At 45.5% G+C, this 22,517-nt stretch overlaps 1 protein-coding gene across 16 annotated transcripts in view; it reads right to left on the bottom strand.

Annotated features, from left to right (window-relative positions):
* TLK2 (tousled like kinase 2) overlaps positions 1 to 21,805 on the bottom strand; it is a 138,750-nt gene extending 116,945 nt beyond the window's left edge. For 2 of the 16 annotated variants that reach the window (XM_053568776.1, XM_053568782.1), the window contains exons 1-2: positions 14,230 to 14,438; positions 10,828 to 10,913 (exon numbers count right to left, since the gene is read on the bottom strand). In XM_053568776.1, coding sequence (XP_053424751.1) covers positions 10,828 to 10,908 — 81 coding nt within the window. In that variant the 5' untranslated portion in view covers positions 10,909 to 10,913; positions 14,230 to 14,438. The other 14 variants (XM_053568774.1, XM_053568783.1, XM_053568780.1 and 11 more) reach the window with 10 other exon arrangements.
* Between the last annotated feature and the right edge of the window lie 712 nt (positions 21,806 to 22,517).

Here is a 22,517-nt window from a genome sequence, read left to right as displayed (position 1 = left end):
ATTTTTGGCTGTCTCTTATCAATGATTAAGGCTTGAGGGGAGCTCAAGCTTCAACAAAACAGTGTAGTTTAATATGATTTGGCTGTTCTACTTCTGGCTATGTAAATTCCCAAAATTACAACCAGGGAATCCAAGGAAATTGAAAGTAAGGACTCTTTAAGACACAGTTGTAGAGCCAAGGTGGATCCTTTCAGCTATTGTAAATAACAGTTACAAACCCAAGTGTCTATCAACAAATGAACAGATGAACAAGATGTATAATGGTATATGCATAATTATGGAATACCATTCACCCTTTAAAAAAAGGGAAATTTTGATATAGACCATAACGTGGATGTATAGCTCAGTGGCTAGGGTGCCAGCCACATACACCAGAGTTGGCAGGTTTGAACCCAGCCCTGGCCTACCAAACAACAATGACAGCTACAACAAAGAAATAGCCAGGCGTTGTGGCAGGCGCCTGTAGTCCCAGCTACTTGGGAGGCTGAGGCAAGAGAATGCGTAAGCCCAAGAGTTTGAGGTTGCTGTGAGCTGTGATGCCACGGCATTCTACATAAGGTGACATACTGCTCAAAAAAAAGAAAAGAAGAAAAAGAAATACAATAGTGGTTGTGAGGGGCTGGGAAGAGAGTGGGAAATGGGGAATTAACAAGTACAAAGTTTCAGTTTCGGAAGATGAAAAACTGCAGGTAGATGGTCGCTGATGGTTGTAAAACAATGTGAATGTATGTATTTAATGCCCATTAAATGAAATGAAAATGAATGACAATATAGATTTTATATTTTACCACAATACATAAAAAAACAAGTGAAGTTTAATGATCAACTCCTTTATCTCCCTCACCTGATTAGGATTAGGAAAGACAAACTTTCTTTGAGAATATTTTTAAACAGGCTCGGTGCCTGTGGCTCAAGCGGCTAAGGCGCCAGCCACATACACCTGAGCTGGCATGTTTGAATCCAGCCCATGCCCACTAAACAACAATGACGGCTGCAACCAAAAAGTAGCTGGGCGTTGTGGGGGGCACCTGTAGTCCCAGCTTGGGAGGCAGAAACAGGAGAATCACGTAAGCCTGGGAGTTAGAGGTTGCTGTGAGCTGTGATGCCACAGCACTCTACCCAAGGTGACAGCTTGAGGATCTTTCTCAAAAAAAAAAAAAAAAAATATATTTTTAGACAAATGGGCTATCTCTATTTTCCTTGCTGCTGTCTTCAGAGTATAATTAATGGGCAGAATAAGATACTTTTCTTGCTCCTGTAGCATTTTCCACCACCATTACTTTATTCTGTGAAACTCATATTTCCAAAACCTTATATATGTAATGAAGGGCTTACTACCAAAAGAATTCTGTTCTATACAGCCTTTGTTCCTGAGGGTTTACATTTTAACATCACTACTTTTTTTTTTTTTTTTTTAAATTGAGACAGAGTTCACCCTTGGTAGAATACCATGGAGTCATAGTTCACAGCAACCTCTAAGTCTTGGGCTCAAGTGATTCTCTTGCCTCAGCCTCCCTAGTAGCTGCGACTACACACAACCGCTATTTTTTTTTTTTTTTTTTGAGACAGAGTCTTAACTATGTCGCCCTCGATAGAATGCTGTGGCCTCACAGCTCACAGTAATCTCAAACTCTTGGGCTTTAACGATTCTTTTGCCTCAGCCTTCCAAGTAGCTGGGATTACAGGTGCCTGCCACAATACCTGGCTATTTTTTGGTTGTAATTGTCATTGTTGTTTGGCAGTCCTGGGCTGGATTCAAACCCACCATCTCTGGTGTATGTGGCTGGTGCCTTAGGTGTTTGAGCTATAAGCGCCAAGCCCAAAAATCACTTTATAACAAAGACATTTACAACAGATTGTTCATTGCAGCTCAGTTCATAATTGCCAAGTTATGGAAGAAGCCCAAGTGCCCATCGATCCATGAATGGATTAATGTGGTATATTTTTATACCATGGAATACTATGCAGCATTAAAAAAGATGGAGACTTTACCTCTTTTATGTTTACATGGATGGAGCTGGAAAATGTTCTTCTTAGTAAAGTATCTCAGGAATGGGAAAAAATATCTAATGTACTCAGTACTACTATGAAACCAATTATAATCACTCACACTTTCATATGAAAGATGAATCACAACTATAGCCCAGGATGAAGGAGGGAAGGGGTGCGAGATGGGAAGCAAGGAAGGGGGTTCGATAGAGGAAGGGTTAATGGTGGGACCACATCTATGGAGCATATTCCAAGGGTACAAGTCAAATCTATCAAGAATAGAACACAAATGTCTTAACACTGTGATTAAGTAAATGAGGTGAAAGCTATGTTAATTAGTAGGATGTAAGCACTCCAATTTGTACAAATAATCAACACATTGAATCCCACAAAGGCATAAATGTATTCAAGATCTATGTATATATGACTTAATAAAAAAAATAAAATAAAACCTATGGGATACAGAAAAAAAAAATGAAAGAAAGAAAGAAAAGAAAAAGAAAAGAAAAAACTAGGATCAGGCAGCCACCTGGATAAATGATCCTACAACAGAAGTTCTGTAGCCCCACCCTAGTCTAAAAGGCCAAACAGAAAGGAGAGATGGAAAACTGAACTGTTCTGCGGGCCAAAATCACCAAGTATTCCAGGAATGATAAAGATATGCCTAAAATTTAAGAGTCAAGTCTCCTTATAGATGAGGGAAACACACAAGGTAATGAGAAAGAATAGGGCTGACTAAGCCACATTATCCCTAGACTTGGGGTTGAAATAATAAATGACTGATAATATACTTTTTTTCCTTCTCCTGTCTTTTTGTAAAAATAAAATGTAAGAGATCAATTTAATATTTAACTAAAAGTAAACAGAGAATAAGAAAGAAAATAAAGGACTCTTGGGCAATGCCTATAGCTAAATGGTTAGAGTGCCGGCCACATACACCAGGGCTGGAGGATTCGACCCTGCCCAGGCCTGCTAAACAACAATGACAACTACAACAACAACAACAAAATAGCTGGGTGTTGTGGTAGTCCCTGCTACTTAGGAGGCTGAAGCAAGAGAATTACTTAAGCCCATGAGTTTGAGGTTGCTGTGAGCTGTGACGCCACGGCATTCTACCCAGGGTGACAAGCTTGAGACTCTGTCTCAAAAAAAATAAAACATAAAAAATAAAGGACTCTAAAGGCCAGGAACAAGAACAATGACAACCACATACAGGAAGGAAGGAAGCAAACAAGAGCTGACTATCACAAGGGGGAAACTTTACTGTGACAGAAGAGTTCATGCACACTTTATAAGTGTTAACTAGTTTTATATTATTGACTATAAAAAAATGAAGTAAGAAATTACTATATAAAAATCTGCAAAAAGAGAAGAACCCACAGACATAAGCCTAGCACCCAAGAAAATTATTTCTGCTGGGTGTAATGGAACACACCTACAGTCTGAGCTACTTGGGAGGCTGAGGCAAGAGGCTTAAGGCTACAGTTTGAGGTCACAGTGAGCTATGATAACATCACTGCACTGTAGCCACAAGAACACAAAATAGTTTCCTCGTCTCAAAATAAATAAATAAAATAAATTACAATGATAGTAATCTGGGGATCCTTAAATGTATACTATATACAAATGGTAGACAACTGACATTTTTTGCATTAAAACCCATGAAACTAAGAGTGAACCCTAATGCAAACTTTGGACTTTAGTTAGTAAGAATGGATCAGGGCTGGGTGCAGTGGCGCATGCCTATAATCCTAGCACTGGGAGGCTAAGGTGAGAGGATCTTTTGAGCTCAAGAATTCAAGACCAGTCTGAGCCAAGAGTGTAACCCTAGAAGTATGGTACTCTACTCAGAGCAACAAAGGCAGACTGTCTCAAAAAAAAAAAAAAAGAAAGTAAAGTATGGGCTTGGTGCCCAAAGCACAGTGGTTACAGCCCCAGCCACATACATCAAGGCTGGCAGGTTTGAACCTGGCTCAGGCCAGCTAAACAATGACAACTGCAACAAAAAATAGCCAGGCATTGTGGCAGGCGCCTGTAATCCCAGCTACTTGGGAGGCTGAGGCAAGAGAATTGCTTAAGTCCAAGAGTTTGAGGTTGATGTGAGCTGTGATGCCAGAGCACTCTACCGAGGGTGACATAATGAGTATCTCAAAAAAAAAAAAAAAATATGTATCAAGCCAGGCACAGTGACTCATGCCTATAAACCCAGCTTTGGGAGGCCAAGGAAAGAGGATCACATAAGGCCAGCAGTTTAAGACTAGCCTTGGCAACATAGTGAGACCCTGACTGTGTAAAAATAATAAAAATATTAAAAACTAAAAAGAAATTTAAAAAATATAAAATTAACAGCTGGGCACAGTGGCTAAGCCCAGGAGTTTGAGGGTGCTATGAGCTGTGATGCCCGGCACTCTACCAAGGGCAACAAAGTAAGACTCTTGTCTCAAAAGATTCAAGAGTAAGTAAACAAAACAAAACAAAATAAAATAAAATATACATATATATAAAATTAGCCAAGTATGGTAATGCACATCTGTGTTCCCAGCTATTCAGGAAGGCTGAGGCAAGAAGACCATTTCAGCCCAGGATTTTGAGGTTGAAATTAGCTGTGACTGGACCACTGCCTTCCAGCCTGGGCAACAAAAGTGGTACTGTCTCTAAAAAAAACAATAGTGATCAATCAATATTAGTTCAGCAAGTTTTAGGAAATCTACCACAGTAATAATGCAAAACGTTAATAACAAGGAGAACTAGGTAAGAAGTACATGGGAACTCTCTATCTGCTCAATTTGCTACAAACCTGAAATAAAAGTGCTCTAAAAATAAAATCTATCCTGTGGGGTGTGGTGGGTCACATCTATAATCCTAGCACTTTGGGAGACTGAGGTGGCAGGATCACTTGAAGCCAGGAATTTATGACCAGTCTGAGCAACAAGAGAGAGCTCATCTCCACAAAATATAAAAAAAGTAGCCGGGCATGGTGGCACACACTTGTAATTCCAGCTACTCAGGAGGCTAGGGCAGGAGGACTGCATCAGCCCAGAAGCCTGGGGATGCAGTGACCTATGATCATACAACTGCACATCAGCCTGGGCAAAAGAGTGAGACACTACCTCAAAAATAAATAAAGTTGGGCGACGCTTGTGATTCAGAGAACAGGGTGCTGGCCCCATATATCAAGGGTGGCAAGTTCAAACCCAGCCCCAGCCAAACTGCAACCAAAAGTGAGCAGAGCGGGGAACATACAATGCAAAAAAAAGTTCCTTATTGAAAACATGAACTTAAGATATAGTCAGTTTCACATTACCAGAAGTGAATTGTCCAATGCTTAAAGAAACAGATTTTAAAAAGCAGCAGAAGAGGCCGGGCTTGGTGGCTCATGCCCATAATCCCAGCATTTGGGAGGCCAAGGCGGGTGGATTGCCTGAGCTGACAGGTTCAAGACCAGCCTCGGCCAGCGCAAGACCTCGTCTCTAAAAGTAGCCGGGCACTGTGGCAGGCACCTGTAATCCCAGCTACTTGGGAGGCTGAGACAAGAGAATCACTTGAGCCCAAGAGTTAGAGGTTGCTGTGAGCTATCAGGCCATGGCACTGTACCCTTTACCGAGGGTGACAGCTTAAGACCCTGTCTCAGGCTCAGCGCCTGTAGTTCAAGCGGCTAAGGCACCAGCCACATACACCAGAGCTGGCGGGTTCAAGTCTAGCCCAGGCCTGCCAAACAACAATAACAACTACAACCAAAAAAAAAGACTGTCTCAAAAAAAAGAAAGAAAGAAAAAGCAGAAGAGCTCACATATCAGGTCAACAAGAAATAAAGTAATTTAACCTCAAAACTAAGAGTTCACATCTGTAATCCTAGCACTCTGGGAGGCCGAGGCAGGTGGACTACTTGAGCTCACGAGTTCGAGACCAGACGGAGCAAAAAAGCGAGCCCGTTTCTAATAAAAATAGAAAAACGGAGGCAAGAGGATTGCTTGAGCCCAAGAGTTAGAGGTTGCTATGAGCTATAATGCCACACCACTCTATCCAAGGCAACAGCTTGAGATTCTGTCTCAAAAAAAAAAAAAAAAAAACCTGCTAAGAGGATAGTTCAGGTCCTCCTAAAAAGTAGCAGCTCGTCTAAGAGTTTGAGGTTATAGTGAGCTATGCCTGCACAAATGTACTCCAGCCTGAGCAAGAATGAGACCCTAACTCTACCAAAAATAGAAAAATTAGCCCACTGTCATGGTGGGTGTCTATAGTTGAAGCTACTCTGAAGGCTGAGGCAGGATTACCTGAACCCAGAAGTTTGAGGTTGGTTGCTGTGAGCTATGCTGATGCCATGGCACTCTAACCTGGGCAACAGGGTATGAATTTATCTCAAGAAAAGAAGCAAAAAGGCTGGGAATGGTGGCTCACGCCTGTAATTCCAGCACTCTGGGAATCTGAGGCCAGTAGATTGCTTGAGCTTAGTGTTCAAGACCAGGCTGAGCAAGAGCGAGACCCCATCTGTAAAAATTAGCCAGGCCTTGTGGCAGCTGCCTGTAGTCACAGCTACTCAGGAAGTTGGGGCAAGAGGATCACTTGAGCCCAAGAGTTTGAGGTTGCTGTGAGCTATGACACTACAGCACTCAACCCAGGGTGACAGAGTCAGACTCTGTCTCAAAAAAAAAAAAGAAGAAGAAAAACTGGCAGCTAGACTAGAATAAGCCCACTATAGACTTCTCAGTACACATTAGGCTACTTTTTCCAATCTTGAGCAATGATAGAAAACATCAATCTAATGAAAACCAAATAGTGCATCCTAAAGCCCCCCAAACAAATGACTTATTGAGCAAATATATAACAGAAAGAGAAATTAAATGCATACATGCATAAAAACACTATGTAAGAAAAATTTCCACTATGCAAAAAAATTAGAAATTAAAAATAAAAGAACTAAATTTAAGTAATGAGCAGCTTAAATGTTAAGTATTACATGTAAAGATTTGGCCATTTTGTTTTAGCCTAAGTTCTGTGATGTCTGTCTAATCTGCAGGTGTAAAAAACTTGAATAATATGATAGAAGATCTGCAAGAACCAGAAAGTGCAAAGACTGCAGCTACTTATAACACTCTTGTCCACTAGGAAAGAAACCACAGTGGCACTGACTTTCTTCCTTCTATGGACATCAAAAAGTGCTGAAAATGTTATGAACGGTTAGGGGAAACTCAAGAGACAGTCCACGAGGCTGCATCAGTCCCACTAGATGGCACCATCACAGGGAAGTGGCTCTGCTCTCCCATTTGGAGCTGTAGGGGCTAAAATCTCTCCTGATCTTTGAAAACTGAAAGCTGTCAGCAACACAGTGATATCCTCATTGGGAAATGATCCATAATGAGAATTCAGAGCCAGGAGGAAGAGTTTTTCCAAAAGCACCCTTTCTCCCAGTATCACTGCTCCCTCTCCACTTCCATTTCCAACTGATGGTCCTGCTGGCAAAAGAAATCCTACAAAATAGGCGGCGCCTGTGGCTCAGTCGGTAAGGCGCCGGCCCCATATGCCGAGGGTGGTGGGTTCAAACCCAGCCCCAGCCAAACTGCAACCAAAAAATAGCCGGGCGTTGTGGCAGGCGCCTGTAGTCCCAGCTGCTCGGGAGGCTGAGGCAAGAGAATCGCTTAAGCCCAGGAGTTGGAGGTTGCTGTGAGCTGTGTGAGGCCACGGCACTCTACTGAGGGCCATAAAGTGAGACTCTGTCTCTACAAAAAAAAAAAAAAAAAAAAAGAAATCCTACAAAATAAAGATTTTCTTTTTCCGGCTCTGTAAATTACAGAATAATTTACTCATTTCCTTTTTTTCTTCAAGTTTTTTTTTGCTGTAGAAAAAAAAATATTCCCTTGCTAGTCCTCAATAACATTTTATTGTCATCAATATAGTTATCACAACTAGAAACATCAAAATAACATATAATTAAGAATGAAGGGTGCAAATGAACTTCTTTGTTTGAAGAACTTCTATTTTTATTTATTTATTTGGAGAAGAGTCTCTATCACCCAGGCTAGAGTGCCGTGGCATCATCATAGCTCATGGCAACCTCAAACCCTTGGGCTCAAGTGATCCTCTTGCCCCAGCCTCCCCAGTAGCTGGGACTACAGGCATTCAACACCATGCCCACCTTGTTATTACTATTTAGTAGAGATGGAGTCTCGCTCTTGCTCAGGCTGGTCTTGAACTCGTGAGCTCAAGCAATCCACCCGCCTCAACCTCCCAGAGTGCTAGGATTACACAGGTATGAGCCACCATGCCCATCTGAGCTTGCTTCTATGTTCAGGTAGGTAGCACTTCCTATTAAATAGGTTACTGTATTGATGTTTTCTGACACCTTTTGGTTACATGACTTTAAGTTGGGTCTAAGCAACAAAATTCAGAATGCCACTGACTGCCATCACTCATTCCGTACTCCATCAAAAGAATATATGATTATTAGCCATTATGAACCCAAAAACAGAATGAAAGGAAAATATACTAACAACAAAGACCAGTGGGGTTAAACTACACATAATTTGACAGAGTTTAAACTACATACAATTTGAATACAAACTTACTCAGTGGGGGACCATATGAACAGACAGACCTAAATGTTAGCTTTATGCTAAATCCTCAAGTTAAAAGACACACCAGAGGTCATAATTAGGTAATCAAACGAACCAGAGATCAATTTAATACTCAAATGTATTGCTCACTTCTATTTAAAGCTACTTCATTTAGATCAAAGAATTTACACTTGGATGTGTAAACTTCAATACATAACAATGCCCTGGAGCAGTCACTCAAAAGTGCCACAAAAGTCAATCATAAGTCAATCATTTAATTAAAGTGGCCAAAGAAATTAAGAATGAATGTGTTACAAATCCTGTGTTCCCACAGCACCTTGCCACAGCACCTTGTCCCAGCTCTATTACAGCTCTCATCACAGTATCATCTGTCTCTCTCCCCCCACACTGCACCTTTGGAGGCACTGTGCTGAGACACTATTCCCAACACCTTGTGCAATGCCTAGCGTACAGAAGGCACTCAATTATCTGTTGAATGAAAAACACCGTTAAGTTATCCCAACTCACCAAAATTCTGAGACCCATCAAAGAAGCCAGTTTTTCCAACTAAACCTTAACATACACCACCTCGAAGAAGCTACTAACCAAGGCTAACATCTAGGATATCATAAGCACAGAAAGAAAACACACCCTATTACTTAAAGATCAAAAATGTAAAATGTTTAGTAGCACACAAACAAAAAAATTTTCATGTTCATACATCTCAAGCCCAAGCAATGTAACAATCTTGGGTTGGTGAAGCTTTTAAATAAAACATCATAAATATACTTTACATATGGTATTAAAATCTTTTTTTTTTTTGAGAGTCTCAAACTGACGCCCTGGGTAGCGTGCCATGGCGTCATAGCTCACAGCAACCTCAAACTCTTGGGCTTAAGCGATACTCTTGCCTCAGCCTCCCAAGTAGCTGGGACTACAGGTGGCCGCCACAACACCCGCCTATATTTTGGTTATAGTTGTCATTGCTGTTTGGCAGGTCCGAGCTGGATTCGAACCTGACAGCTCCTGTGTATGTGGCTGGCGTTCTAGCCACTTGAGCTACAGGCGCCAAGCCTGTACTAAAATCTTAACTGTTTTACATACTGTTCCAAAATCATCCTAGAAGAGTAAAAGGCAGGACTAGCTGGGTATCATAAATCTGCATAGGAAGCCATACATTACTTAACTTCATACCTGCCCATTAATGGGGACTTGATTTTATTCTACACTCCCACAACAAAAATACAAACAGTAAACAAGAAGGGAAAATAGGTGGTGTGAGAAAGCAGTCTAGGGGCGCAACCACAATAATCTGCTGAGCTGCAAATTTGGAGAATCAACAAGACTTTGCCGAAGAAGATTTTTCAATACTCTACCATGTAACTACCCAAAAAGTCCAGTGTAATGAAGCTATGCAATGGTTTAAAAGTAACAGTTTCTGAGTAGGGCGCCGGCCCCATATGCCGAGGGTGGCGGGTTCAAACCCAGCCCCAGCCAAACTGCAACAAAAAAATAGCCGGGTGTTATGGCGGGCGCCTGTAGTCCCAGCTGCTCGGGAGGCTGAGGCAAGACAATCGCGTAAGCCCAAGAGTTAGAGGTTGCTGTGAGCCGTGTGACGCCACAGCACTCTACCCAAGGGCGGTACAGTGAGACTCTGTCTCTACAAAAAAAAAAAAAAAAAAAGTAACAGTTTCTTTCTGAGTGACTGAGAAGTTTTAACAAAATATGGCATAGAATCTAAATATATATCTTCTCAGTATTCTTGCAACAGGACTCGGGAGAAACCTCTCCTATATCAGAAAAGAGAAAGTACAAACTTTCTCCTGTAATATAAACTATGAAGTTCTATATGGGTATAGAACACCTTCAAATGTACTGTTAAATGATTACCAGAATGATAAGAACCATTAGCCAAATCTTCTCCCTTGCAATCTATCAGAATGGTCCACCCAAATTCTTCTTCTTCTTTTTTTTTTTTTTTTTGTAGAGACAGAGTCTGACTTTATCGCCCTCGGTAGAGTGTCGTGGCATCACACAGCTCACAGCAACCTCCAGTTCCTGGGCTTAGGCGATTCTCTTGCCTCAGCCTCCCAAGTAGCTGGGAGGTGCCTGCCACAATGCTCTGCTATTTTTTTGTTGCAGATCAGCCGGGGCCAGGTTTGAACCCGCCACCTTCGGTATATGAGGCTGGTGCTCTATTCACTGAGCCACAGGTGCCGCCCTATTCTTCATTTTTAAAAAATGTTTAAATTTGACCATGAATAGTGGTCATTATCATTAGTTTACTCACCTTACTAACACCAACTCCAGTAAACCTGGCCTCTAATAATTCCTGCCGTCGTGGGTCCAGGCTATGCAATTCTTCCATCATTTCTACTGAAAAAGAAAAAGTAGTCTGTGAAACCCTCAAAACTAAAATGTGAGGAACCAATTTTATTTCTAACAAAATTCACAGTAATAATTTTACTGAATGGTCACATACAGGTAAACCTCAAGTACATACAGTATACAAGTGATAAAATAACAATGAGCTGCATCAAATAGTAATACATTTAAAGTTATAAAGTGGCTCAGAAGTCCTCTTATATGAGAGTCACTTATTCTTACCTACTTCTGATTTAACAGCAAGAAAAAGAAAAACTCTCACACTCTTCATATAATCTTTGTAAAAGTTAGAGAGGAAGGTTCAGCGCCTGTGGCTCAAGCAGCTAAGGCGCCAGCCACATACACCTGAGCTAGTGGGTTTGAATCCAGCCTGGGCCCACCAAACAACAATGATGGCTGCAACCAAAAAATAGCTGGGCGTTGTGGCGGGTGCCTGTCGTCCCAGCTACTCAGGAGGCTGAGGTAGAGAATCACTTAAGCCCAGGAGTTGGAGGTTGCTGTGAGCTGTAATGCCATGGCACTCTACCCAGGGCAACAGTTTGAGGCTCTGTCTCAAAAAAAAAAAAAAAGTTACAGAGGAAGAAAAAACAAAACAAGGGCTAGCTTGCAAAAAGAAAATTCCTCCTCTCATCCTTTTAATTTAGGTAAGTCCTTTCCAATATTTCTTTCCCAAACACACTGGAACTAGTTCTTAAATTAAAAATATGAACTGTTAATAATAATTTCAAAAGAATATGGCATGAATCAGAACTACAAATAACTTTAAGTATTATTATTATAGCTCCTTTCTCTGAAGAGCTCACAGTAGCTCATGAAAAAAGATGTTAATTATTTTAAATTTAATAAAAAAAACCCATGGTAAAACCCATCTACCTCATTCACTCAGAAAACTAATATAGCTCCATAACAATCCCTTTACAAAATCTTTTTCTGACCACTCCCTGGAGCAGTAGGTTTCTCTGGACATCTGCTTTCAGCAGTCCTTCCAAGCAGGGAGGGGCAGGAGGACACCATTTTTAAACTCCTTACATGACCAATTAATGCACAGGCTACTTTCAGCAAATATGTCCATCCTCTGCAAGAGATCAACTCTTGCACGATCCACGGGAAGCCTCTCTTTAATATTAAAAGAGGAAAAGGAGCATATATCATTGCATAGAACCCCTTCAAACATATTATTAAGTAGCTATTGGAATGATTGGCATGATTTTAAAGTTCAGCGAAAACATGAATCAAACATTCTCTGCAATCTAACAACTCTACAATCTCCAGTAACAGCCCTTACAAGTCAAGTCCTCCAGTTTCATTTCCCTTCCTGGACTGAGAGCCTGGGGCAAAGGGGAATGAAAGGGTGACAAATTAAAGTTTCACCCACACTTACAAGTGCAGGTTAGAACGGGAATTAGGAAATTCTCAGAAGGGTTGAAAAGCATCTTTTAAAAAAGAAAAAGGAAGAAAAAACGAGATTGAGTTTCTCCTAAGTGAGTGAGTGGCCTTCCTCGCTTCTCGCCCTGCCCTAATCGAGGTCGGAATGGCAGAGGTTGCAGTCTCTCCCAAACCCCAAGGTCTCTCGGAACATTTCCCAAACCTTCATCCCCAGGCCTGGCCCAGAAAATGACGCCCCAGCGGTTATTCCATTTAATGTCAACTCATGTTAAGGAAATATCCACTCTGTCTCATTCCAGCGGGGCCTTGGACGGGGATCCTCCCTGTAGCCTACAGCCAGGAATCAGGAACGATGGGCCCTGGCCCCGGCGCCCCTCGCCGGCTCCAAACTTTCCCCAACTCCAGGCCCACCTGTCACGGAGGAAGGGAGGGCCAGCTCTCGGGAGAGCCCAGGAGGCTGCCGGGGCCTCCAGCTACCGGGGCGCCCCCCTCTTTCCGCCGGTTGCCGGCCCCACTCCAAGGCCGGGGCCGCCTGGGCCTCCCCCATCTTCGGCCCGGCCCCTAGGCGACCCGCAGACCTCAGGAAGCCCCTCCCGCCTCAGCGCTGAGGAGCTGCGGTCCGGCGCGGGCCTCAAGGTGGGCCTGGGTCTCAGGCTCCTCAGGCCAAAGGGGACCCCGGGACGGTTAATGCCCCAGGCCCGGAGCCCTCCCCCGCCTGGGGCTCAGCCTCTCACCTGCCGCCGCCGCCGCCGCTCCACGCTCCTCCCGGGAGGGGCCCCGACCCGACCCGGCTGCGGGCCGCTCCGCTCTCCCCCTGGGCAGGCCCGGGGCGGAGCCGGGGCCTCTCCTGAGCGCCGCAACCCCCCGCCCGGGCAGCCGCCGCCGGCGCCGGGCTCCACGAGAGGGCGGGCGGGGGAGGGGGGCCACGGAGGCCGCAGATCCCCGGGCTCGCGTACAGAGCCAGGCGCCCGATGCGGGCCCGGGCCCGGGCGGCCACGGGGGGCGCGGGACCGGCCTCCTGGCGCCGGACAAAGGCCAAGGGAGGCGCAGGAGGGCCCAGACCCGGCCGGGAGGTGGGGGCCCGCTCGGGTAGGGGCCACTCGGGTGCCGCGAGGAGTGCGCGGGGGGAGTCGGAACCGCCGGTACCCAGGACCCGCCTCCGGCCCCTTAATCCGGATCGGTTCGGTCCGGATTAGTAGTGATCGGTGTAAACACACTAGTGAAACCGCGTGTTTCCTCGCGAGATTTGCACGGCTGGGAGGCAGGGGGGGGTCCTGGGGGGGTGGGGGAAGCGCCGACAGTGGGGGAGTAGGGGGAGGGGACGAGGAAGGTGGGGGGCTCCCCGCTACCCCGGCGCCCCGCCTCCTCCAATCAGCGGCCGGGCTGGCGGGCAGGGGTTAACCAGGGGACCCCGCGCTGCAGGAGGAGGCCGCGCCTCGCAGGGCGGCTGAGGGCGGGCGACTGGCGGCGGCGGCTGGCTGGCCTAGAGGCTAGGGGAGGTCGGGCGGCCCGGGGGTGCCCCTCGACCGTCCCGGGCCCGCGTCCCGGAGCCTCCGCTACAGTCTTTGTGTAACCAGCCCCCGCCCCGTGGCAGCCCCGACCGGGACAGTAGGGCTGCTCTCCGGGTGGCGGACCCGCGCTGGAGGGGCCTGGCTGCCCGAGCCGGGCCTTGCGCCCGCCTAATCCCTGGTCTCCGCGAGTTTGGGTGAGAAGTGGGTATGCTCTGCCCAGGGATGGATTCTAGAGGAAGAAACTCGGGAGCCGGCGGACCCCGCCCGAACTTCCCAGAGACGCCCAGTTAGTTCGCTGTGCCCACCGGTGTTCCTGGGTTCCTTCGGCCGCCACTCTCCAAAGCAGCCGTCCCATTCCCAGACTCCCACTTGGTGACCCGGAGAGCTAGCTTCACTTTCCCTCTACGTACCTGGTTGGCAGGGCGTCTCCAGGGACAAAATGTGCCCTGGGATCAAAGCTGAACCCCCACCCCCACCAGGATGCTGCCCTCCGGAAGGAGGGCCGCTGCCCCCAAGGGACTGTCCCTGGGCACCCAGGGGGAGGTTCCATTTCAACCTCAGATTAAAAACATGGCCCTCTTGGGTACATGGGTGGTGGTGGTGGGGAGGTCCTCAGGGTAAGTGCTCAAATGAAACAAAAAAACCCACAAAAACAAAAACAGGCCTGCCCCTCATGGAGTGTCTATTGAGGAATGAGAAATATGAAAGGGTGAGTTCTTGTGGGCAAGGGAGGACTTCCAGCGTAGGAGAGGGCTCTTACTCTCATCACCCAGCGCCAAAGCAGAAGTCACGTTCTTCACTGAGTCCCATGAGCGGGGACTCTGACTTAAATGCAACTACTCAACTTACTTTCCTCTGATGCTTCCTTGATCAAATGTATGAAGATGACTTAGGGACTACAAGTGAATCACAAGGGAAAAATTCAAACCTTGAATAACAGCCTTGAACTTTTCCAGGGGTAGGCAAGTACTCCAAGCAGAGTTTCTGCCCTTCTTTCTCTTATTACTTACTAATTCTTCCATACGTGTTAACAAAACATAGACAAGCCCAAAGGACAAAGGATGGCAGTTTATTTTTGTTAGGTCTCCAACCTTGCAAACCTTTGGGGCAAATTCAAGCACTTTGGAAAAAAATTCAATTAAACCAAGAGCCATCTTCCTCCTGTGTACAGACTGCTTGGTTAGTTGGACATGCATATTTCCAAAGAGAACAGTGCTTTGAAGGAGAGGGGAAGAGTGTAGGAAAAAAGGGTAAGGTGGAGGACCAGCCTCTACTGCATAACAGGGCTGGGGGAGAAAAACCAAAGAGCAGATGGTGTGCCTTCCACTGCACAGAAGAAAAGCAAATGAAGCAAGCTCTTTCATTATAGCCAAAGATCAAGATCAAGAAAGAAACTCCTTAAAATGGCTGCAGTGTCTTAAATCAGGAGAGAAGAGTTTATGAGAAAGCACTGGACAGAGAGTTCAGAGCTGACTTCCAGCCCAGCTTTCCACAAACAAGCTGCAGGGGTCTGTTTAACCTTTTCAAGCTTTACCAACCTCATCTGTGAAGGAGGGATCTATGCTACAGGATTTCTAAAGTCCCTTCTGGGTCTATGAGCCCGCCCCCCCTTTTTTTTTGAGCCATAGTCTCACTTTGTCATCCTTGGTAGAGTACCATAGTGTCATAGCTCACAGCAACCTCAAACTCTTGGGTTCAAGCAATCCTCTTGCTTCTGCCTCCCAAGTAGCTAGGACTAATATAAGCACCCATCATAGCACCCAGCTAGTTTTTCTATTTTTAGTAGAAACGGGTCTTGCTTTTGCTCAGGCTGGTCTTGATCTTTTGAGCTAAAGCAATCCACGTGCCTCAGCCTCCCAAAGCGCTAGAATTACAGGCAAGAGCCACCACATGGAGCCTGAGTCCATTTTTTTTTTTTTTTGTAGTTTTTGGCCAGGGCTAGGTTTGAACCCACCACCTCTGGCATATGGGGCCAGCATTCTACTCCTTTGAGCCACAGGCACTGCCCCCTATGAGTCCATTTTTTAAAGTAATTTTTTAAAATTAACATTGGAATATGGAGAGATGAGTTTTTTAAATATTGTTCCAAACTTTTATCATTGGCAAATCTAATAGTTCATGTTTTATTTATTTATTTAATTATTATTATTATTTATTTTTTTTTTTTAGACAGAGTCTCACTATGTTTCCTTGGGTAGAGTGCTATGGCATCACAGCTCACAGCAACTTCAAACTCTTGGGCTTAAGCAATTCTCTTGCCTCCACCTCCCAAGTAGCTGGGAGTACAGGAGCCCACCACAACACCTGGGTATTTTTTGCTGAAGTTGTCAACGTTGTTTTAGCTGGCCAGGGCCAGGTTCTAACCTGCCACCCTTGGTGTATGTGGCTGGCGCCATAACCATTGTGCTACAGGCGCCAAGCCCATGTTTTATTTCTTACTTTACCATTTGTCTCTAGTGATTATTACTATGCTATTCTCTGATTTCTTCAAATTTTCTGTTAAGAGATGAGATTTTTACTTTTTTTTTTGAGGCAGAATCTGACTTTGTCACCCTCCCTAGAGTGCCATGGCATCATAGCTCACAACAACCTCAAACTCTTGGACTCAAGTAATTCTCTTGCTTCAGCCTCCCAAGTAGCTGGGACTACAGGCACCCGCCACAATGCCCAGCTATGTTTAGAGATGGGGGTCTCACTTTTGCCTAGGCTGGTCTCAAACCTGTGAGCTCAAGCAATCCCCTGGCCTCATCCTCCCAGAGTGCTAGGATTACAGGTGTGAGCCACTGAGCCCAGCCTGAGTGATGAGATTTTTTTTTGAGACAGAATCTCACTTTGTCATCCTCGGTAGAGTGTCATGGCATGTCACAGCTCACAGCAACCTCAAACTCTTGGGCTCAAGTGTTTCTCTTGCTTCAGCCTTCCAAATAGCTGGGACTATAGGCGCCTGCCACAACGCACAGCTATTTTTAGAGATGGGGTCTCACCCTTGCTCAGGCTAGTCTTGGAACCTGTGAGCTCAAGCAATCCACCTGCCTCAGCCTCCCAGAGGGCTGGAATTATAGGCAAGAGCTACCACGCCTGGCTGAGAGATGAGATTTTTAATTTCACATTTCGTACTTTGTTTTTCTGTGTATGTCAAAGACCTTATACCATATCACAGCCTACTGTAGATGTAATGCCCATCCCAAAAGGAATTGCTCATAGGAATTTAATGCATTTGCTGACATCAGAGATTGGGTGCTTCTAATTATAAGCATCATATAAATGGAAATTTACTCAACAGTAAACGAAGATAATAGGGTTTACCCTTTCCCAGAGAAAGAAGAATATTGTCAAATTCTATTGTCAATGGTTCCTTTCTATAATGTGATAGAACCTGGGGTTCATGAATCAGCATGTTTAAACATAGCACCTTTGGAAGACTCAACATGTCATAGAATGACAAATGGTGACGTGCCCCATGTAAAGTCCAAGTTCCCATCAGCTGTGGGGAATTCAAACATGACTGAACTAAAAGATGTTCATGCTGGTCATCTGGTCCTTTCTGCCTTCAGGAGTGTGTATGACAAGGCCTCCAGATTCGTGTTCATAGCCACAGGACCAAGAGCTGCCTGGACGTACAACAGACTAGTTTCCATGGTTCCCAAGGTGTGCTCTGCAAGTTTTGATACATTAATAGTGCTTTAAAGGGAGTAAAGGTTACCTTGGTCAAGCAACTTGCGGGGAGCTCAGGGTTGAAGTGCCATCCTTTATTGCAATACTTCTTAGAACCTATAATATGTAAGATGCATGTATCAGTCTCCAAGAGGATGATTCAGATATTTGGTGCTTTGCTATCATTTGATTTTGGAACAACCACTTGGTTTTTTGTTGGTTGGTTTTAGGATACCTCCTGGGAAAGGTATGCTAAGGAAGACATTGCAAAACCAGAATAGTTTAACCCTCTTTTGCTCTTTCATCTGTACTACACTAAAAATTGTCTAGCATTTTCTTGAGTGTTCCATAACATCCACCATCTTCATCAAAAAGATGGTGGCATATGTACTGAGCGGGCTGGCAGCGCTCAAAGCGCTTAATGTGCGTTACTGCATTGCTGCTCCTCTAGTCCTTTCTAAAGGCAGCTGCATTGTGGGGGTTGGGAGCACAGACTGCTACTAAAAGTCCTGGGCTTTAATCTTGGCCGTGCTTTTTACCAGTGTTGTAGCCTGAAGCAAAATATTTAACGTCTCTTAGTCTCCATTTCTTTATCCATAAAATAGCCTTACTACCTCAGAGAATTGTTGGAGGATTAAATGAGGTAGTATATGTGCCTCACATAGTAATCCCTGAATTAATGGTCCCCAAACATAAAGTCATACTATGTATTTCTGCCAAGGATTTATACATTTGTCATTAAAATGATTTGGCAGCACAGTTTAATTTTGGAAACCAGGCTGCCAATGTACTGAGTCAATTAGTGGTACTATTTTCTTCATAGCAGAGAAAGAACTTGTCTTCTTAATGAAAATGTTACATTTGGGAAAGGAGGGGAAGAAAATAAAATGTAAAAGTCATCTAACCTTTTTTTTTTGCAGTTTTTGGCTGGGGCTGGGTTTGAACCTGCCACCTCTGCCACATGGGGCTAGCGCCCTGCTCCTTTGAGCCACAGGCACCGCCCAATCACCTAACCTTTTTGTGTTCTTCTTTCTCCACCCCCAAGAAAGGGTTTCTCATGGTATGAAGAAATAGGAATTATATGGGTGGCACCTGTGCCTCAGTGGGTAGGGCACCGGCCCCAAATACCAAGGGTGGCAGGTTTGAACCCAGCCCTGGCCAAACTGCAACAAAAAATAGCCGGGCATTGTGGTGGGCGCCTGTAGTCCCAGCTATTCGAGAGGCTGAGGCAAGAGAATCGCCTAAGCGATTCTGTGAGCTGTGACGCCACAGCACTCTACTGAAGGCGATAAAATGAGACTGTCTCTAAAAGAAAAAATAAATAAACGAAAGGAGGGCCAGTATAGAACACGAGTTGTAGGGAGTGTGTGGTCTGACGGACCTGGGTTCCATCCCTGCCTTCACATCTCAGGTTCACTATCTCTTTTTTTTTTTTTTTTGTAGAGACACAGTCTCACTTTATGGCCCTCGGTAGAGTGCCGTGGCCTCACACAGCTCACAGCAACCTCCAACTCCTGGGCTTAAGCGATTCTCTTGCCTCAGCCTCCCGAGTAGCTGGGACTACAGGCGCCTGCCACAACGCCCGGCTACAGGTTCACCATCTCAAAAAGTGGCCATCATATCCCTAATCCATAAAGGGCATACATCAGAACTAAAATAATACTGGGAAATGCCATGCAACCATGCCTGACATAGTGTAGGCTTTTCATCAGCGTTATTTCCTCTGTTCTCCCCAATTCTAACAAAATGGAAAGTGGTTGCTAGGAAAGTGCACTAAGGACTAACAAAAACCAATAAAACCAGATCTTGGTGTAGGCAAAGTGGCTCATGCCTGTAATCCCAGCACTCTGGAATGCCGAGGAGGGAGGATCCCTTCAGCTCAGGAGTTCAAGCTGGAGCAAGAGTGAGTCCCCAAGTCTCCTAAAAATAGAAAAACTAGCTGAGGGCTCGGCGCCAGCCACAAACACCTGAGCTGGCAGGTTCGAATCCAGCCTAGGTCCGCCAAACAACAATGACGGCTGCAACCAAAAAATAGCCAGGCATTGTGGCAGGCGGCTGTAGTTCCAGCTACTTGGGAGGCTGAGGCAAGCGAATCGCTTGAGCCCAGGAGTTGGACATTGCTGTGAGCTGCAATGTCACAACACTCTACCCAGGGCGACAACTTGAGGCTCTGTCTCAAAAAAAAAAGAAAAACTAGCTGAGAATGGTGGCAGGTGCCTGTACTCCCAGATACTCAGGAGGCAGAGGCAGGAGGATTGCCAGAAGCCAGTAGTTAGAGGTTGCTGAGAGCTGGCCTGACACCATGTCACACTAGCCTAGGCAACAGTATGAGACTCTGTCTCAAAAAAAATAAATAAATAGGCTCAGCGGCTAAGGCGCCAGCTACATACACCTGAGCTGGCGGGTTCGAATCCAGCCTGGGCCCGCCAAACAACAATGATGGCTGCAACCAAAAAATAGCTGGGCGTTGTGGCGGGTGCCTGTCGTCCCAGCTACTTGGTAGGCTGAGGCAAGAGAATTGCGTAAGCGGGAGTTGGAGGTTGCTGTGAGATGTGATGTCACAGTACTCTACCCAGGGCGACAGCTTGAGGCTCTGTCTCAATAAAATAAATAAATAAAAACAGATCTTGGCCTTTATAAGATTCTCTGTCAGTCTCCTATTTCTATTTGTGCTTTCCTATCTTCCTCCTGCCCAGCGTGGTTCAGAAGCTCTTAAGCAAGTCTCCTTCACACAGTTTTATTTATCAAGTCACACATTCTTCCCCTTAGCCTACTGACAGTAGAACAATCTTCCCTTTCTGCTGGAGAGCAACCTCAACTCCCTCCCAGTGTTATTTCTTTTAAATAATTGTCCTTTCCCTGCATTCCGTGCCTTCTTCCCAGCTTAAGTGTAACATAGGGGCAAAAAAGAATAAACTCCACTTTAATCTAATAAGCCCCTTCTCTAAGCTACTGAATCCTCCATATTAGTCTCTCAGAAAAAACTTCAGGCCAGGCACAGTGGCTCATACCTGTAATCTTCGCACTCCAAGAGGCCGAGGCGAGAGGAGTCCCAGCTTGAACCCAGGAGGTCTTCAGATACACTGACATAGACCATGGAGAACAGGGTCCTGGACCCTGTGCACACAGAGTAGGAAGAGGGGCATCACTGGTGAGGGGCTTGCAGATGGATGGGTGTGATTAAAGAGTGGCCTTGAATCGTGCAATGTAGATGGGAACAACTCTAAAAACTACCTGAAGAAATACAAGGGCTATGGGTTTCAAATAGTTTTGAATATTCCTAGATGAGGAAGATGGGAGATTGAAAGGAAAACAGGAAGACAGACTACCTAATGCTATACACCCAGCACTGGGCTGAGGCCTTGCACACTGTAATGAGCTTTGACCTTCCCAGAAAGTAGGCTCCCTTGTCTAGGCAGCCATCGTTGTTTGGCGGGCCTGGGCTGGATTCAAACCCACCAGCTCAGGTGTATGTAGCTGGCGCCTTAGCTGCTTGAGCCACAGGCGCTGAGCCTATTTATTTATTTTTTTTTTGAGACAGGCAGCTGTGGGGGACATTAAGATAGGAGCCAAGCAAGGTGATACATGCCTAAAGTCCTAGCTACTTGAGTGGCTGAGGCAGGAGGTTCACTTGAACCCAGGAGTTCAAGCCAGCTCTATTCCCTTAAAAAAAAAAAAAAAAATCTAGCAGATGGTTCTTCCTAGCATGGCAGATCGAGTCATTTGGCAGAAGCAGGCTTTGCAGGCCATAACGTCTCTGTGGCAACTATCACCTCTGCTGGTTAGGAATTAGACCAAATGAGTTCTGAGTTCCAATAAAACTTTATTTGCAAAAACAGGCTCCTGGTTGCAGGGTAGTTTGCCAACCTGTGTGTGATTCTCAAACTTTAGCTTGCATCAGAATCACCAGAAGGCTTGTTCAAACACAAATTGCTGGGGTGGCACCTGTGGTTCAGTGGGTAGGGCGCTGGCCCCAGATATGGAGGGTAGTGGGTTCGAGCCCGCCCCAGCCAAACTGCAGCAAAAAATAGCCAGACGTTGTGGCAGGCACCTGTGGCCCTCGCTACTCGGGAAGGTTAGGCAGGAGAATTGCCTAAGCCCAGGAGTTGGAGGTTGCTGTGAGCTGTGACGCCATAGCACTTTACTGAGGGCGATGAAGTGAGATTCTGTCTCTGAGAAAAAAAAAGAACAAACACAAATTCTGGGCTCCAATCCCAGAATTTCTGACTCAGCAAGTCTAGGGTGGGGCCTGACATTTGCATTTCCAACAATTTGCCTGGTGAGGCTGCTATTGATGGTCTGGAAACTTCTTTGAGACCCACTGAAGCCTTTCTTAACTCTCTTTTTTGTGCACCTAGCATAAAGCATTTTAGAAGTAAATGCTTTAGGGCGGCGCCTGTGGCTCAGTGAGTAGGGCACCGGCCCCATATGCCGAGGGTGGCGGGTTCAAACCCGGCCCTGGCCAAACTGCAACCAAAAAATAGCCGGGCGTTGTGGCGGGCGCCTGTAGTCCCAGCTACTCCGGAGGCTGAGGCAAGAGAATCGCTTCAGCCCAGGAGTTGGAGGTTGCTGTGAGCCGTGTGACGCCACGGCACTCTACCCAAGGGCGGTACAGTGAGACTCTGTCTCTACAAAAAAAAAGAAGTAAATGCTTTATTTCTACTGTAAATATACCATTTATCACATTGGTTTATGGTTAGTGGTTAGTGTATCTGGGATCCTTCCTAAATCACCTCCCTAGCCTACAGCCTAAGGTAATCATTTGGGGGGTCATGGTCATCCTCATCATTCATAGCCTTGAAAGATGAAGTAACCACCCAAGTTAAAGGGTAGAGTTTGGAGAGGGTACTGCCCTGCTCTGCAGTGGACATCTCTGGATCTGCATCTGGAGCCAGCCCTGCCACAAATAAGAAAGAGGGGCTCGGCGCACATAGCACAGTGGTTACGGTGCTGGCCACATACTCTGAGGCTAGTGGGTTCAAACCAGGCCCGGGCCAGCTAAACAACAATGGCGGCGGCGCCTGTGGCTCAAGGAGTAGGGCGC

The sequence above is a fragment of the Nycticebus coucang genome, chromosome 18 (assembly GCF_027406575.1).
Source record: "Nycticebus coucang isolate mNycCou1 chromosome 18, mNycCou1.pri, whole genome shotgun sequence".
In the NCBI taxonomy this organism is placed as follows: Eukaryota; Metazoa; Chordata; class Mammalia; order Primates; family Lorisidae; genus Nycticebus; species Nycticebus coucang.
Note: the sequence above shows the minus strand (reverse complement) of the source record. Positions and strands in the feature narration are given on the sequence as shown.